We start from the raw sequence: 18,055 nt of genomic DNA on the forward strand, positions 1-18,055 counted from the left end.
ACCAGAAGCCAACTGCCCCCGCTGCCCCGTACAGAGGGGCTCCGTCTCTGTTTACCTGCCCCACCTGTTACCCGTCTGCTGCTCGCTGGGATGAAAGCCTGGAAGAGGCCGACCCAAGAGAAGTATGACCTAGCTGTGTCCAGACAAAGCTGGAATTGCTTCGCAGCTCTTCCTTCTGTTTGACTTCAAGCACGTAACTGGATATTTTTTGAGTCGGCTTCCTCACCTCTAACGCTAATAATAGTACGCACGTCACCGGCCGGTGACCTGAGTGGCGAACGGGACCAAAGGTTGATCTGCGAGCCCGCGCCCGGGGAGCGCGTCCCGCCCGGGCTCCCTGGGTTACCCCGGCGGAGGCATGGGCGGGAACGCTGGGCGGCGCGGGGGCGGCCGGGCGGCGCCGGCGGCCCGGGAGGTTCCGGGCTTCCGCGCAGACTTCTGCGTACCCGGACGGCTGCGTCACAGCCCGAAAGCGCGAGCCGGCCGGCGGGGGTGGGGGCGCGGCGCCGCTGGAAGCCCCGGTGCTCTAACCGAAAGTGCGAGCCCGGACTTCCCGGCCGCGGTCGCCCGGGTGAGTCTGCGGTCCCTCCCACCCCGCCGCGTCCTCGCGGCCGCGGGGGGGGGGGGGGGGGAGGGTCGGGGCCGCCGTTCCCGCTCTGCCCCCCACCCCCCTCGGCTCGCGGCCCCAAGTGGAGTCCCGGGGAGCGCGCGGGGGCAGTCCCTGCCGCGGAGAGGGGACGGGCCCCACGCGCTCCTCTCCTCCGCGCCCCTGCAGCTTTCTTGGCCGGGATTAGGGGCCGTCCGGATCCCCGGCGTCCTGGCCGCGCCGTCGCGCCTCACGGTTCCCCAGGGAGGAAGGGTTGGCACTGTGGCGGCCTCCCCCGCCGTCTTTCCAACCCCGGCCAGCCGCCCGACTCGCCTCATTGCACAATTCCTGCCGTGGAATTGCCGCGTGACTCGGACGGGGCCCAAAAATGTTTCCCAGGTTTCCCCCAGCCGGGAAAGGAGCGACTGGGGAACACACTCTACGCCCGGGTGCCTTGCAGCTCTTTACGATGCAGAGCCCGCCCTTTCCAAGGGAAGAAAAGCTCGCTAGCCCGCTGGTACATCCGCTCCAGGTTGAATGCAACTGACATGTTTCTTGTCCCCGTGTGTGTTTTCAGACAGAAAAAGTGTTTGGATCTGTTGCGGGGGAGAGAGATCAGGAACTGGTTTTAAAGGAGGATGAGGAGTGATGTTTAAAGCTGATGTTAAAGTGATGTTTAAAGACGCAATTTTAAGCTCTCCAAGAATCGGTGTTGTTAGCATGAATGGCGCATACCAGGTACTGAATAGAGATTGAATGAATGAACAATTGAAGGAGGGATTTAAATGGCTGTGTGTAGACCAATGCATTCATTTTGCAGATGAGGAAATTTAGAGGTTAAGTGACTTCCCCAGGGTCACCCAGCTAACTGGGTATATTTTTTCCCTCTATAGGAAAATAAAACGCCTTCTGCAGTAACCTATTCAAATCCTTACTCCATGCTCTGTTCCTACCCATCTAAAACAAAACAAAACCAAGCAACTCCCAAACACAATACATGCACGTAGTAGGCTAAATTTGACAACGCCAAAGCAAGATGTTTGCAAGTCATTTTTTTTTTCTTATCCCCAGAAGTTAATCGCAAAGTAGGCGAGGAGGAGGAGGAGGAGGAGGAGGAGAAGGAGAAAAAAAGGAAGGAAGGAAGGGAAAGAAAAAAAACAGTGCTTCTCCAAAATGGTACGGAAGGGGCGACTGGGTGACTTAGTCTATTGAGCATCCAACTTCAATTCAGATCATGATGTCCAGTTCATGAGTTCCAGGCCGGCATTGGGCTCACCCGCTGTCAGGCAGAGCCGGCTTGGGATCTTCTGCCCCCCCCCCCCCCCCCCCCCCGCCCCATCCCTCCCCTGCTTGTGGTGTCTCTCTCAAAAAGCAAAACAAAACAAAACACAAAAAGAAACCAAAAAAAAAACAAAAACAAAAAACAAAAAACAAAAAAACATTAAAACAGTGGTATGGAAGATACCATTTGCCACTAACCATGCTGTTTTAAGTACAGTGTTTGGTATTTTGCATGGGAACCGCTAGACTCATAAATAACTGGCAGGGTTGCTCTGAGACTGGTCAGATGTTTTGCTCAGGCTCAGAATAAATGTGTAGCTCATCTTTCAGAATAGACAAGCTGCAATCTGTGAGAACACAAGGGACTTCAATGGCAGTCATGCAGATGGCTGGACAGCTTGTTGTCTTTGAAGTTTCAAGGCTGACCAACTATATATACCAAATGTCTAATTTAGGGAACAGAATTACCAAACAAGTAGATGTTAAGATCAAAGGAATCAAAACTATAAGTGGCAATCATGAAAAACTTCATTTTTTTGTGGGTTGTCAACAATGGTTCCACAATGGTGATTATGGTACAGTTATAACAATACAACCCAAGTACAAATTCTTCTCCAAGAAGATAAGGTTTTTTTCCAGTGATAGAACAGAAGAGCAAATTATGAAATGTCTCATTTTTTAGGCCAGCCAGATACACTCTGAACTAGCCAGATACACTCCGAACTAAAACTTTATTTTTTAAGTTTATTTATTTGAGAGAGAGAGAGAGAGAGAGAATAAGCAGGGGAGGGGCGGGGGGGGTAGAGAGAGAATCCCAAGCAGGCTCTGTGGTATCAATGCACAGCCTGATGCAGGGCTCGATTTCACAACCTGTGAGATCATGAGCTGAGCCAAAATCAAGGGTTGGACGCTCAGTTCAACCAACTGAGTCTCCAGGTGCCCCTGGGGCAATCTTTTTTTTTAACACTGCTGTCTCTCCCCCTTCTCTACCTCTGATATCTTGAAGGTGAGAACAAATACAAAATTGCTAAAATTTGAAATTCTAGGCAGCTGAGGTAGAATATATTAATTCTGGTTTGATAGTCCTACACAATGTTCATGAAATCAAAGCATCACTTCCTATATTCTCCCATACTACAGTTTCCAGTTTGCCATTATACCAGGCTACTGAACCTGAACTTTAGAAACACAAAGTGTTGGGGTGCCTGGGTGGCCCAGTCGGTTAAGCGTCCGACTTCAAGCTAGGTCACGATCTCGCGGTCCGTGAGTTCGAGCCCCGCATTAGGCTCTGGGCTGATGGCTCGGAGCCTGGAGCCTGTTTCTGATTCTGTGTCTCCCTCTCTCTCTGCCCCTCCCCCGTTCATGCTCTGTCTCTCTCTGTCCCAAAAATAAATAAACGTTAAAAAAAAAAAAAAAAAAGAAACACAAAGTGTTGACCCCTATTATTACACTGCTTTGCCGCTTGAGAAAGGGCATCTGATCAAACAAAAGTCATCTTTTCCAAGTGAGATCTTAAGAATAACAACCTATTTGGATGCAAGTGATATTTTAAAAATATATTACATATTTCATTCAACACCATTGTGTAATTCATGTTGAATTCTTGCAAAGAAAATACCTCAGGACAATTTCAATTGTTATCGACATTAATTAGTTTAACTACAAGATATTTATCAGTCGTGGTGTAGCATTTTGGAATTTAGGAGATCATTAGAAAAAATTACACACCTTCATTTTATAGAGGAGAAACTAAAGGTCATTGAAATTAAACAATATATGGAGTTCCTGACACAGTCAAAATCAGAAGTGAGGATTCTGATTTGCCATGTGTTTTACAAAATTATCATCATAGCCTTCATCTCATGAGTGTGTGGTTTTGCATAAGGCATGGTGTTTGGAACTGGCGGTATAAGAAGGTATAAGGAGTTCCCAAAGATTTTATAGTCTAATTGGTGATGTAGGCCAATGTTTCTCAAACCTTAATGTCCACAAGAATCACCTAGAAATCTTACTAAAATGCAGTTTCTGATTTATTGGTTCTGGGATGGGACCTGCTTTGCTACGAACATGCTCCAAGGAGATGCCACTTGCACAGATTACGCTTTGAGTAGCAACGTATAGAACATACAAACATAAAGAGAATTAACAGTCTAGCAATATAAGAGAAACAAAGAGAATAATAAAATCTTCTTAGCCCATCTGAAATGGATGTTCCAAAGCTGATGCTCTTTACTTTAAGGAATGTCCCTCAGACACTCAGAGCATACTACAGGAACCTATTTCTGTCTATGGGAACAGCGTATTAGAAATAAAGCAATAGTGGGGCAAGGAGAAAAGTGATGGCAAGAAATAAAATCCAAGGAAGAGACAGAGATACCGTAAAAAAAATTTTTTTTTAGAAAAATGTGAACTCATGGCAGCCAAGATATCAATACTTCTGGAGAGTATCAATGAAAATGTAGTATTGTATAATAGATTTGGAGCCAAGAAGTCTTTTTTTTTTTAATGTTTATTTATTTTTGAGAGCAAAAGAGTGGAGGAGGGGCAGGGGGAGGGGGAGATAGGGAATCTCAAGTAGGCTCTGCGCTAATAACAGAGAGCTCCATGCTGGGCTTGAACTCACAAACCTTGAGATCATGACCTGAGCCGAAGTCGGACGCTTAACTGATTGAACCATCCAGGCACCCCTAGAAATCTTAATTCAAGTCCTGGTGGGCCATTTAGGAATTATGTGATCTTTAGGCATATATGTAATCTGTTTAGCTTCAATTTCCCTATCAGGAATAAAAAGAGAGAGAGAGAGAGATAGTACCTCCAATCTCCCTGGGTTGAATAATTAAATGTAAAAGCACTTCATGAGGCACTTCATGGTGATTCCCATCTGACTTCTGCTAGGGTCATGATATCCCAGTTCATGGGTTCAAGCCCTGCACCAGGCTCTGTGCTGACAGTTCAGAGCCTGGAGCCTGCCTCGGATTCTGTGTCTCCCTCTCTCTTTCTCTGCCCCCCCCCTCAACAATAAATAGACATTAAAAAAATTTAAAGCACTTCACAGACATGTTGAAGAATGTACAAAGCTTCACAATGTAGTTTACGTTTAGAAACTCAGCAATTTTATTAAAACCAATGCTGTAACAAATAATTCCAACCTTACACAAACTATTCCAGAGAATAGAAAAAGTAGGTACCCTCTGTGACTAATTTTGTGAGGCTGTTATAAACTAGCTGCGATAACCTGATTATGATAATGTATACAAGCAAAGGAAAATAAAAGGCCCAGAATCACTCATTAGCATGACTACTAAAATGCATGACCAAGTTTGATTTTTCTCAGAAAGGAAGGTTGGTTTAACATTAGAAAATCAATTAATGTAATTAATGTGATTAACAGATTAGAGGAGAAAAATCATATGATCATCTCAATTTCAGGAGAAAAAAAGCCTGCATCAAATATTATGCTTAATGATGAGACGCTGAAAGTATTCCATTAGAGATTAGAAACAAAACAGGATTGCCTTACATAATCACTCCTATTTAACACTATATTGGAAGTCCTAGCAGTATTTTGGTTTTTATTTGTTTGTTTGTTTGTTTTCCCCAGCCATTCTTTGTGTTTTACCTTGGCATTAAATGTAGGAAACACACACACACACACACACACACACACACACACACACTCATTGGAAAGGACAAAACAAAACCGTCATTATTTGCAAATGATTGGGTTATATATGTAGAAACCTAAAAGAACCTATAGATAAATGATAATAATTCATAAGAGGTTAGCAAGACTGTAGGATACAAAATCAGTACTACCATGGTAGGTAGAATGATGCCCATCTTATCTATAGAGATGTCCAGATCTTAATCCCTGAAATCTGTGAACATGTTTGCCTTAAATGTCAAAAATGACTTTGTAGACATGATTAAATTAATTTAAAATGGTAAGATTATCCTGGATTATCTGGGAGAGCCAAATGTAATCACAAGAGTCCTTAAAACTGAAAAGTGTGTCATAAAAGTCAGCCAACCTGTGACTGGTTTTGAAGATGGAGAAAGGAGGCTACAAACCAGGGCATGTGGATAGCTCTAGAAACTGGAAAGGACAAGGAAACAGATTCTCCCCTAGAGCCTCTAGAGAGCAACATAGCCTTTCCAACATCTTGATTTGGGCCTAGTGGAACTGATTTTGGACTTCAGAACTACAGAACTGTGAGATAATAAATTTCTGTTGTTTTATACCACTAAGTTTGTAGCAACTTGTTACAGTAGCCTTAGAATAATACAATTACAAAGCAACTGATTTCTAAATAACAGTTCATTTGTGGTAGCATCCAAATTTATATGTTAAAAAATTACCCAGGAATAAGTCTAACAAAGTATATGCAAGAAAATTATAAAAATGTTAGTGAATGTTGTTAAAGAGGACCTAGATAAATGGAGATATACTATGTTCATGTACTAGAAGACTTAACATTTTAAAGATGTGAATTCTTCCCCAAACTGATCTATAGATTTAATTCCAATTACAGTTAAAATCCCAGAAGACTTTCTTGGTGGAACTTGACAACTTGATCTACAATATATATGAAAGTCAAAAGGCCAAAAAGAGCCAAGACATTCTTGAAGAAGAAGATAGGGACTTGCCATCAAGATATTAAAATTTAGGGGCGCCTGGGTGGCGCAGTCGGTTAAGCGTCCGACTTCAGCCAGGTCACGATCTTGCGGTCCGTGAATTCGAGCCCCGCGTCAGACTCTGGGCTGATGGCTCAGAGCCTGGAGCCTGTTTCCGATTCTGTGTCTCCCTCTCTCTCTGCCCCTCCCTCGTTCATGCTCTGTCTCTCTCTGTCCCAAAAATAAAATAAAACATTGAAAAAAAAAAAGATATTAAAATTTATACAGTCATTATAATTAAGACAGTATAGTATCAGTCTAAGCATAGAAAAATAAATCAATGAACTTGGAGAGGCCAGAACTAGATCCACAAATATATAGAAAAAGGGGCACTGCAGAGTAAAGGAGAAATCATGGAGCCTGCAGTAAATAGTGCTGGGATGACTGGGTATTTAGTTATAAAAATAAAATTGGATCCTTAATTCATACCATACATATAAATAATCTCCAGGTGAATTAAAATCTAATGTAAAAGGCAAACCATAAAAATTTTAGAAAATAATATAGGAGAAAATATTCATGACCCTGGGGCAGGGAAAGTTTTCTTTTTTTTTTAAATTTTTTTTTTCAACGTTTATTTATTTTTGGGACAGAGAGAAACAGAGCATGAACGGGGGAGGGGCAGAGAGAGAGGGAGACACAGAATCGGAAACAGGCTCCAGGCTCTGAGCCATCAGCCCAGAGCCCGACGCGGGGCTCGAACTCACGGACCGCGAGATCGTGACCTGGCTGAAGTCGGACGCTTAACCGACTGCGCCACCCAGGCGCCCCAGGGAAAGTTTTCTTAAGACATAAAATGTATAAACATAAGACAAAAGATTGGCAAATTAGACTACATTAAAATTGAGAATATTTATTCATCAAAAAACGTAATAAAATAACCTACCATCCACTAGAAGGAGATGCATATTTGCGACAGATTTAAGTGATAAAAGAGTAGTATCAAAAATATACAAAGAAGACTTGGGAATTATGAATAAGTGACAAACACAAAATAGGAAAATGGACAAAAGACAAAAACAGATATCTCACAAAAGGAGAAACTCAAATAGCCATTAAACATATGAAAAGATGTTCATCCTTAGGAATAAGGAGTAAAATGCAAAGTAAAACCACACTGAAATATTTTTACATCTCCACCAGATTGATGAAAGGAAGTCTGGCCATTCCAAATGTAGAAAATGCTGTGGAACAATGGGAACTCTTATACATTGCAGGTAAGAGCATAAATTTGCAATAGCATTTAAAAAAACAGTTTGGCATTACTTAGTAAGACTGAGTGTGTAAAGATCCTATGATTCTTCTCCCAGTTGTATACTTTCAACTAGGAACTCTGGCAGTAGGAAATATATACATGGATGTTTATAGCAGCATTGTTCGTAATAATAGTAACAAACTGGAAGCATCCAAATGTCCACCAAAGGTTGAATATACAACTGTAGTATATTCATGCAGGTACTATTATACAGCAATGAATATAATGAACAGCTGCACACACCAACATAGATATTGCAAACACAGCGTTGAAAGAAGCAAGACCCTGAAGAAAATATACAATATGACTCTGTTTATACTAAGTTTAAAACAGGCAAAACTAAACACTCTTGTTTAGGGATTCACATAGGTCACAAAACTAAAGAAAAGAAAACTAAGGGGATAATTACCCTAAAATTCAGAACATTGATTACTTCAGTGGTGTAGGGAGGGGAGAGCAATTGAGGAGGCCCACCCAAGTTTCTCTGATGAGGAAAATGTTCTTTTCTTAACCTGAGGGGGGTGCTAGAGAGAATTCTTAGATTATTTTTATTCTTCCTTCTGATGGTACACTTATGTCTTCTACATTCTTATGTGAGCATGATTAATTTCAACAAAAACTATTCAACCAAAAACAAAACAAAAATTACACTGGAGGTTTTATACGTGGAAACAAGGGGCTTAGTTCTAAACCAAAATAAGATCATCCCAAGTTTAGTAGTAAGTATAATTCACAAACTCTTTTGATCTGACACCAGCCACATCCATTTCAGAGCATACCACAATTGAATTTGTTGCACCAACCTTGATGTCCATACCAACATAGAGGTAAAGAATGAGTGTGGGCTTTATGGCAGGAGAGATTTTATCTCTGCACACAAGTGTGAGAAAGCAACAGAGAAAAGTGTTTCTTAACATGGAGAGAACTGAACTCGGTAAACTGAAATCTTATTTGGTAACCTAACTGATAAATCATTAAGCCCCATGAGTAGCTCACTAAATCATAAACTTAGCTTTCCCTTCTGCAAAGACTGAAATATTTTTACAGTCTAGCATCTGAATTTGAAAATATCTTTAGGTCTAGGTGGTTTGCTTCATAGTTTTTCTTGAATTAAAACAGTTTCCATTCTTGGGGCACTTGGGTGGCTCAGTCAGTCGAGCGTCCAACTCTTGATTTCGGCTCAGGTCATGATCTCACAGTTTCATGGGTCGGGCCCCACATCAGGCTCTGTGCTGGCAGTGCTGAGCTGTTTGAGATTCTCCCTCTCTCTTTGCCCCTCCCCTGCTCGCATGCTGTCTCCCTCAAAATAAATAAGCTTAAAAAAAGTTTCCATTCTTAAAGGAGGACTCATATCTGACATCTCATTTTTCCCTTCAAAGAGGAGGCTTATTTTATTCTGTTTTAGTAACTGGTGCTCATTAGTTGAGATGAACCTATAGATTCTCTGAATCTTCATATAAAATGTTTGATCTTCAGGGCATCTGGGTGGTTCAGTAGTTTAAGTGTCTGGCTCTTGATTTTCACTCAGGTCATGATCTCATAGTTTGTGAGTTCAAGCCCTGTGTCGGGCTCTGTGCTGGCAGTGTGGAGCCTGCTTGGGATTCTTTCTCTTCCTCTCTCTCTGCCCCTCCCCCACTCGTGCTCTGTCTCAAAATAAATAAACATTAAAACAAAATAAAAATAAAATAAGATATTTGATCTTCATGTTTAGTTTGAATCATCCAGAAATGACTAAATAATAATACACTCAATTTAATAAGCTAGGTAATTTTTGTCAGCTGCCTTAGAAAGGTCCATCCAAAATGGTTAAAAATTTAAAAAGTAAGAAAAGTCCTGATCTTTATCTTCCTCATCTGGAATTCCTCTTTGCATAGTAATATTGGATACTCATGAGTTTGAAACAAAGTGGCCAAAATGAATGGTTTAAGTGAGTGGGCCAAGGCATGCAGGTTCAGGCCCTCACAGATCAGAGTAACTAGGGCTCAACCTTCAAGGAATATACAATAGGATCCACTTTTATGACTGTAAATAGGAAAAACCAGCTTTAGTAAACTCAGTTTTGACAGAATGCAAGGCAGGAGTGTAACTGGGTCCTTTGATGGAAGAAGATCCATGTGCTATTTGGGAAAATACCCAGACTGTGTTTCATCTCCTCTCTGTAAGTCCATCTCATTCTTCTGCCTCTACCAGCCTGCTTTGGCTGCATTTCTTGCCCCCAAGGATCAGAAAAACCATCCCATAGCTCCCATGGTGACCCAACTCTGGCTATGTGGACAGATGCTCACTTTTGGTCCCAATTCCAAGTTCTTCAGGGAGACTGTGATTGGCACAGCTTTGGTGTGGTATCAATTCCTGGTCTAAATAATTGTAATCAAGTAGGAAACCAGGAATCCACTTCTGTGAGATGGACAGACCACCCCGTTGTCACCTACTACAGAAGAATAGGACAGAAAAGCCAAGGGGAGTAGGGAGACCTTTCCTAGTCAAAGGCCTGAAGGCAAAAATGTGTATGGTGTGTTCTAGTAATATCACGTAAGACAATTTGTCTAGGTGTGGAGTTTGTGCAAAAGCAGTGCCAAGTGACAGAAACAAAGAAATAATTTGGGATCACACTGGAGAAATTCCTGGATGTCAAGCTAAAAGGCTTAAATTTCTATAGACTTTTTCACTAGAACTTTATAGGTCCAATGAGTATAACAGGTCTTAATAAAAAACATGTATATTTGAGGCACCTGGGTAGCTCAGTCTGGTAAGCATCCAACTCTCAATTTTGGCTCAGGTCATGATCTCATGTTTCATGGGTTCAAGCCCCACATTGAGCTCAAGGTTGACAGCATGGAGCCTGCTTGGCATTCTCTTTCTCTCCCCATCTCTCTGCCCCTCCTCTGTTTTCACTCTCTCTCTCTCTTAAAATAAACAAATTAATTTTTAAAAAATGTATATTCATGAAGTCTTTGAAGGTCAGAAAGTCCATTTAAATGTTCATGTTTATTATAAAATTGTTTATAATAATAAAAAGTTGGAATCAACATGTATAGCCATCAGTAGAAGAATGTTTAAAGAACTGACAGTATCTATCCTACAAAATTTCCTGTGGTCACTAAAAGGAATGATGTCAAGCTGTGGTCATTAACATGAAAAGGCCTATTAACTATTAACAGTAAAATTATTCACGGAAAAAAAGCAAGTAGCAGATACGTATAATACAATTCCATTTATAGTAAAGTATTTTTAAAAAACCAGCTTTTAAACAGGTAGAAACATTTCTGAAAGAACATTCATGAAACTGTTAATGTGGTTTCCCCTGGGGAAGGAAGTGGGATTAATGAGTGGGTGGGGTAGAGATGAAGAGTGACAGTCATCTTACTACGTGTCATATGCTTAAAAAGATAAAGGTACAAATACATCCTTAAACATTTTTTAAAGTTAATTTCATCTGCAATAAGACAGGCATAAGGATATGTACTTAGACTCAGAAAGTAGAATAATATTACCTTTAATTCCTTTTTTTAAAAATTTGTTAACGTTTATTTATTTTTGAGAGACAGAGACAGACCATGAGCAGGGGAGGGGTAGAGAGGGAGGGAGACTCAAAATCTGAAGCAGGCTCCAGGCTCTGACCTGTCAGCACAGAGCCTGATGTGGGGCTCAAACCTATGCACCATGAGATCGTGACCTGAGCCGAAGTGGGACACTTAACCAACTGAGCCACCCAGACACCCCTAACATTACCTTTCATTCCTGAAGCAGCTCACAGTTTACAACTGTGATAACCAGCCCTTGCTATGTTTCAGTTACCTTTTTTTTTCTTTTTTAACTTTTTTGTTTGTTTTTGATAGAATGCGAGCACAGGAGGAGCAGAGCTAGAGGGAGACACAGAATCTGAAACAGGCTTCAGGCTCTGAGCTGTCGGCACAGAACATGACGTGGGGCTCGAACTCACAGACCGTGAGATCATGACCTGAGCCAAAGTCGGACACTTAACTGACTGAGCCACCCAGGTGCCCCAATTCCAGGTATCTTTTAAACCTTTCCATATGCTAACTCATTTAATCCTCACAAAGACCCTGTGAGTTAGGTACTGTTATTCTCTCATCTTACTGATGAGGAAACTGGGGCACAGAGAAGATGATTTAGTGGTCCAGGCTCACAGAGATAGTAAGTGGCAGAACTGAAATTTGAATGCAGGCATTTTGCCTGTTGAATCTCAGCTCTTGATCACTTTTGCTAAACTACACTTATACAAAAGCATTTTCACATACATTGACTTGTGTGCCCCCAAGCATCTATTGTCCGCCATGTCACATGGGAGAAAACTAGGACCCATATCTTGGTGTACTGTAATTGCTTGTTTTCATGTTCACGTCCACACCAGACCCTGAGCTCTATTATGCAGGAATCTGTTTTGTGGTTGGTTTTTGCACATTGGCACACAGGAAGGGGGAAATGAAGGATTTTGAATTCTGTGGTGGTTTAAAATGTCCACAAATTCTTTGACACTACCTTTAAGAGGGTGAGCCTAATTCTCTTCTCCTTGGTTATGAGCTGGACTTAGTGGCTCATTTCTAATGAATAGAATGAATCAAAAGTGGCAGTGTGTGACTTCAGAGACTAGGACATAATAGGCATGGTGGCTTCCTGCTCACTCTCTTATCTCCCGCTTACTTGGTCTGAGGGAAGCCAAGTTACAATGTCATGAGGAAGTGAGGCATCCTGCTAATATGGGAGTAAACTTTGAAGTTCAGCCTCAGTCAAGCCTTCAGGTGATTGTACCCCCTCTTTCATATGGTCTTTAACCTCCTAGGAGACCCTGAGCCAGAATCACAAGATAAGCCACTTGGAAAATTTATGACCTATAGAAATGGTGAAATAGTAAGTGTTCATTATCTTAAGCCACTAAATATTGGCATAACTTATTACACAACAATAAATTTAAATAATAATAAATTATTATTTAATACAAATAATACAAATGCTTTTGATTAGAAAATAATATATGTATATATCTGTAACTTGGATATTTATGGAATGTACTAATATGCCTTTTTCTTTTACATTTTCATGCATATGACGTTTTCCTTACTTGGCCTGAGGCCTCTATTTGCCTGAGAGTGCTGTGTACAGAGTGGGATTAGGATTGTTAAAGCCGGAATTACTAAAAGAGGGCTAAAAATCAGCTTCTGGCATCCCAAATAGGATTTTTGATCAAAATAGTTAATTAGGAAGCCAGAAAAAAAGGTGAAAGACAAGAAATTGTCCACATTCCTTTTCCTAGCATTGACATATGAAGGATTAAACCTGGTAGACCAGATCATGGAGTTTCTTCTTTAGCACAGTTAAGACTACTGTGCACCTATGATGACTAGACCATTGAGCTTGCTGTCCTCGGACAGAACTAGGATATGACATTGAGCCAGCAGCACAAGGGTTGGGCCCAGAGGACCAAAGAGCAGAACAGAGGGTACAAAGAGGGCCCAGTTTGAGCTCCATTAGTTCCTGTGTGGTGGGGAAGGGACCGGAGCTTCCTGCAACTCCTACAGAGGACATAGAACATGGCTGAGTGGAGAGACACTAGTTCAGCCATGAGGGTGGTCAAGGTGACCCATGGCAGAAGTAGAAATGAAGACAATGAGTAAAGGACTTGGAGAGATTCAAAGAAGTCTGTGGTGCTGGTGCTGATGAGAACCATGGTGGGCCAGTGGTAGCTGAGGTATACCACCAACTCCTGACCAAGTGGAGAAAAACGACCATCCTATGAAATACTCCACTTTGATTTGAGTAACAGATAACACCAGAAAACCAGAGATACCCCTGTGAGACCTCAGTGGACGCCAGTCCACAGGCCAGTCTTGGGACCGGCTTACTCCAGACGCTTGACTACAGAAACTGACAACTAAAAATGCTGGATTGAATATAAAGATAACATATAAATATAATATATAAGATATATATTATATATAAAATAATATAAAATATTATTTAAGTATTAAAATTATTTTAAATACACTTATAATAAAAGTATCAAAACACAATTGAAATCTTTTTTTAACTTTTATTTATTTTTTAAATTTACATCCAAGTTAGTTAGCATATAGTCCAGCAATGATTTCAGAACTAGATTCCTTAATGCCCCTTACCCATTTAGCCCATTCCCCCCTCCCACAACCCCTCCAGGAACCCTCTGTTTGTTCTCCATATTTAAGAGTCTCTTATGTTTTTGTCCCCTCCCTGTTTTTATATTATTTTTGCTTCCCTTCCCTTATGTTCACCTGTTTTGTCTCTTAAAGTCCTTGTATGAGTGAAGTCATATGATTTTTGTCTTTCTCTGGCTGACTAATTTCGCTTAGCATAATACCCTCCAGTTCCATCCACGTGGTTGCAAATGGCAAGATTTCATTTTTTTGATTGCCAAGTAATACTCCATTGTATATATATATACCACATCTTCTTTATCCATTCATCCATCAATGGACATTTGGGCTCTTTCCATACTTTGGCTATTGTTGATAGTGCTGCTATAAACATGGGGGTGCATGTGCCCCTTTGAAACAGCATACCTGTATCCCTTGGATAAATAGCTAGTAGTACAATTGCTGGGTTGCAGGGTAGTTCTATTTTTAATATTTTGAGGAACCTCCATACTGTTTTCCAGAGTGACTCCACCACTTTGCATTCCCACTGGCAGTGCAAGAGAGATCCTCTTTCTCCACATCCTCGCCACATGTGCTGTTGCCTGAGTTGTCAATGTTAGCCATTCTGACAGGTGTGAGACTCACACAGGTGTGAGTCAGAATCTCATTGTGGTTTTGATGTGTATTTCCCTGATGATGAGTGATGTTGAGCATTTTTTCATGTGTCAATTGGCCATCTGGATGTCTTCTTTGGAAAAGTGTGTATTCCTGTCTTTTGCCCACTTCTTCACTGGATTATTTGTTTTTTGGGTGTTGACTTTGATAAGTTCTCTATAGATTTGGGGTACTAACCCCTTATCTATATGTCGTTTGCAAATATCTTCTCCCATTCTGTCGGTTGCCTTTTAGTTTTGCTGATTATTTCCTTCGCTGTGCAGAAGCTTTTATTTTGATGAGGCCCCAGTAGTTCATTTTTGCTTTTGTTTCCCTTGCCTCTGGAGACGTGTTGAGTAAGAAGTTGCTGCGGCCAAGGTCAAAGAGGTTGTTGCCTGCTTCCTCCTCGAGGATTTTGATGGCTTCCTGTCTTATGTTTAGGTCTTTCATCCATTTTGAGTTTATTTTTGTGTCTGGTGTAACAAAGTGGTCCAGGCTCATTTTTCTGCATGTCGCTGTCCAGTTTTCCCAGCATCACTTGCTGAAGAGACTGTCTTTATTCTATTGGATATTCTTTCGTGCTTTGTCAAAGATTAGTAGGCCATACGTTTGTGGGTCCATTTCTGGGTTCTCTATCCTGTTCCATTGACCTGAGTGTCTGTTTTTGTGCCAGTACCGTACTGTCTTGATGATTACAGCTTTGTAATACAGCTTGAAGACTGTGATTGTGATGCCTCCTGCTTTGGTTTTCTTTTCCAAAATTGCTTTGGCTATCTGGGGTCTTTTGTGGTTCCATACAAATTTTAGGATTGTTTGTTTTGGCTCTGTGAAGAATGCTGGTGTTATTTTGATAGGGATTACATTGAATGTGTAGATTGCTTTGGGTAGTATTGACATTTTAACAATATTTGTTCTTCCTATCCAGGAGCATGGAATCTTTTCCCATTTTTTGTGTGTGTGTCTTCTTCAATTTCTTTCATAAGCTTTCTATAGTTTTCAGTGTATAGATTTTTCACCTCTTTGGTTATATTTATTCCTAGGTATTTTATGGTTTTTGGTGCAGTTGTAAATGGGATCGATTCCTTGATTTCTCTTTCTGTTGCTTCATTGTTGGCGTATGGGAATGCAACTCTAAAATATTTTTTTAATGTTTCAAATTTTTATTTAGATTCTAGTTCATTAACATACAGTTTATTAGTTTCAGGAGTAGACTTTAGTGATTCATACTTATGTATAACACCCAGTGCTCATCCCAACGAGTGCCCTCCTTAATTCCCGTTACCCAATTAGTCCATCCCCTCTGTGCCACTCCCCCCACCTGACATAGACTTCCCCTCCAGCAACCCTCAGTTTGTTCAAATCTAAATGATACTGAGTACAAGCTACTTTTTCCCTGAGAGCATTTGCTAATCCAGCGAATTTGAGCCTCTATCTGCCTCAGGTGTAAAGTACAAAAGGAAATGCACCAGTGGAACTAGAATTCACAGGCTATGTTTTCCCCAATTCTGCCAACTTGAATTGTATACTGGTGAAGCCCATAGGGATTGAATGTGACAAATACAAACCCATTTTGAGAAGTCATCTTCCTCCTCGGCCTCAAAGTATTTACATAAATAATTTTCAAGGTCAATGAGCAGCACACAGTAAAAAATAACTAAGCACATGAATAAACAAGCACCATGTATAAAAGTTAAAAGAAACAATAGTAGAAATAGAGCAAAAAAGACTTCAGACACTGGAATTATCAGACATAGATTAAAAAAAACAATTATATCTGGGAAGCCTGGATGGTTCAGTCAATTAAGCATCCAACTCTTGATTTGGCTCCGGTAATGATCTCACAGTTCATGGGCTCAAGCCGGCATTGGGCTCCAAACTGACAATCTGGAATCTGCTTGGGATTCTCTCTCTCCCTCTTTCTCTCTGCCCCTCCTCTGCCCCTCCTCTCTCAAAATAAATAAATAAATAAACGTTTAAAAAAATAAAAACAATTATATCTCTGTTGTTAAAGATATAAAAGGTACACTTGAAAATATCTTCAGGATACTGGAAACTATAAAATGTGACCAAGAAGATTTTAGGAAGAACCAAATAAAATTTCTAGAAATGAAAATCACAACTACTGAAATTAAAAACAAAACAAAAACCAGTGGTTTAACAGCATATTGGACATAAATGAAAAGAGAATTAGAGAACAGGAAGTTTAAGTCATGAGATTTTACAGAAGGCAGCACAGAAATGCAAGGAAATGGAATATATCAAAAAGAGATTAAGATTTATGCAGGGGTGCCTGGTGGCTCAGCCGGTTAAGCATCTGACTCTCGATTTTGACTCAGATCATGATCTCACAGTTCACAGGTTTAAGCCCTGTGTCTGGGTCTGTGCCACTGCTGCAGAGCCTGTTTGGGATTCTCTCTCTCTCTCTTTCTCTCTCTCGACATAAATAAAAATAAACTTAAAAAATAAGATTTATGGAAAAGAGAATGGAAAAGTCTAGTGTACATTTAATTAGTTCCAGAAGGAGAGGAAAGAGATGACATGGCAGAGATAAGATTTGAAGAAATAATGGTTCATACTTTTTCAGAGCTAATAAATGATATCAATTCACAACTCAAAAAGCTAAATACATCCTATACAGGAAAAGAGAGGGGAAGGGAAGGCGAGGCGAGGCAAGGTGAGGGAAGGGAAGGGGAGGGAAGGGGAGGGAAGGGGAGGGAAGGGGAGGGAAGGGGAGGGAAGGGGAAGGGAGAGGAGGAAGGGGATGAGAGGAAAGGAAGGAGAGAAGGAAGGAGGGAGGGAGGGAAGGAAAGAAAGCAGGGAGGGAAGCAAGGAGGAAAGAATGAAATAACTTTGAGAAATGAGAAATGAGAAAACTTCAAACCAAGACTCCTCACCATAAAACTAATGAATAGCCAGAGCAGGGGTGGGCGGGGAATTGGAGGTAGGGTGGAGACTGGGGTGGGGTATGGGTGGAGATCACTGTCAAAGCAACAAGCAGCTAGACTGACAACTGACTTCTCAATAGAATCAATGGAAAGCATGGGGTGCTTCACCATGGGGTGAAGGAAAATACCTATTAACCTATTATTTTATTCTTAGTGAAAACATCTTTCAAGAATGAGAACACAATATAAACATTTAAAAATCAATTAGAACACAGAGAGTTAGTTTGCTACTATTCAGACCCTCCAAAAAGGGAATTCTGAAGGATATCATTCTGGAAGAAAGAACATGATCTCAGATGGAAGCTCTGAAATGAAAGAAAGAATGAAGAATAAAGAAAGTGGTAAATATGTAGATAAATCCATATAATGCAATGTTACACATAATACAACATTAATAATGTCTTAGATTGAAAACTAAGAAGTTAGGGATACCTGGGTGGCTCAGTCGGTTATGCGTCCAACTTTGGCTCAGGTCATGATCTCACGGTTCATGGGTTCGAGCACCACATCAGGCTGTGTGCTGACACCT

The 18,055-nt window shown here is 40.9% G+C and overlaps 2 protein-coding genes across 4 annotated transcripts in view; one reads left to right on the top strand and one right to left on the bottom strand.

The window, feature by feature from the left end:
* JAK1 (Janus kinase 1) overlaps positions 1 to 18,055 on the bottom strand; it is a 241,822-nt gene that overhangs the window by 161,486 nt on the left and 62,281 nt on the right. The gene's annotated exons all lie outside the window — the stretch shown is intronic.
* LOC147578076 (uncharacterized) lies at positions 165 to 11,868 on the top strand. Its single transcript, XM_086717207.1, has 3 exons — positions 165 to 571; positions 7,685 to 7,758; positions 11,636 to 11,868. Exons 1-3 carry the CDS (start codon positions 359 to 361, stop codon positions 11,661 to 11,663), a joined length of 315 nt encoding a protein of 104 aa, XP_086573333.1. The 5' UTR covers positions 165 to 358; the 3' UTR covers positions 11,664 to 11,868.

The sequence above is a fragment of the Puma concolor genome, chromosome C1, assembly GCF_028749965.1.
Source record: "Puma concolor isolate L17-30 chromosome C1, mPumCon1.1.hap2, whole genome shotgun sequence".
In the NCBI taxonomy this organism is placed as follows: domain Eukaryota; kingdom Metazoa; phylum Chordata; class Mammalia; order Carnivora; family Felidae; genus Puma; species Puma concolor.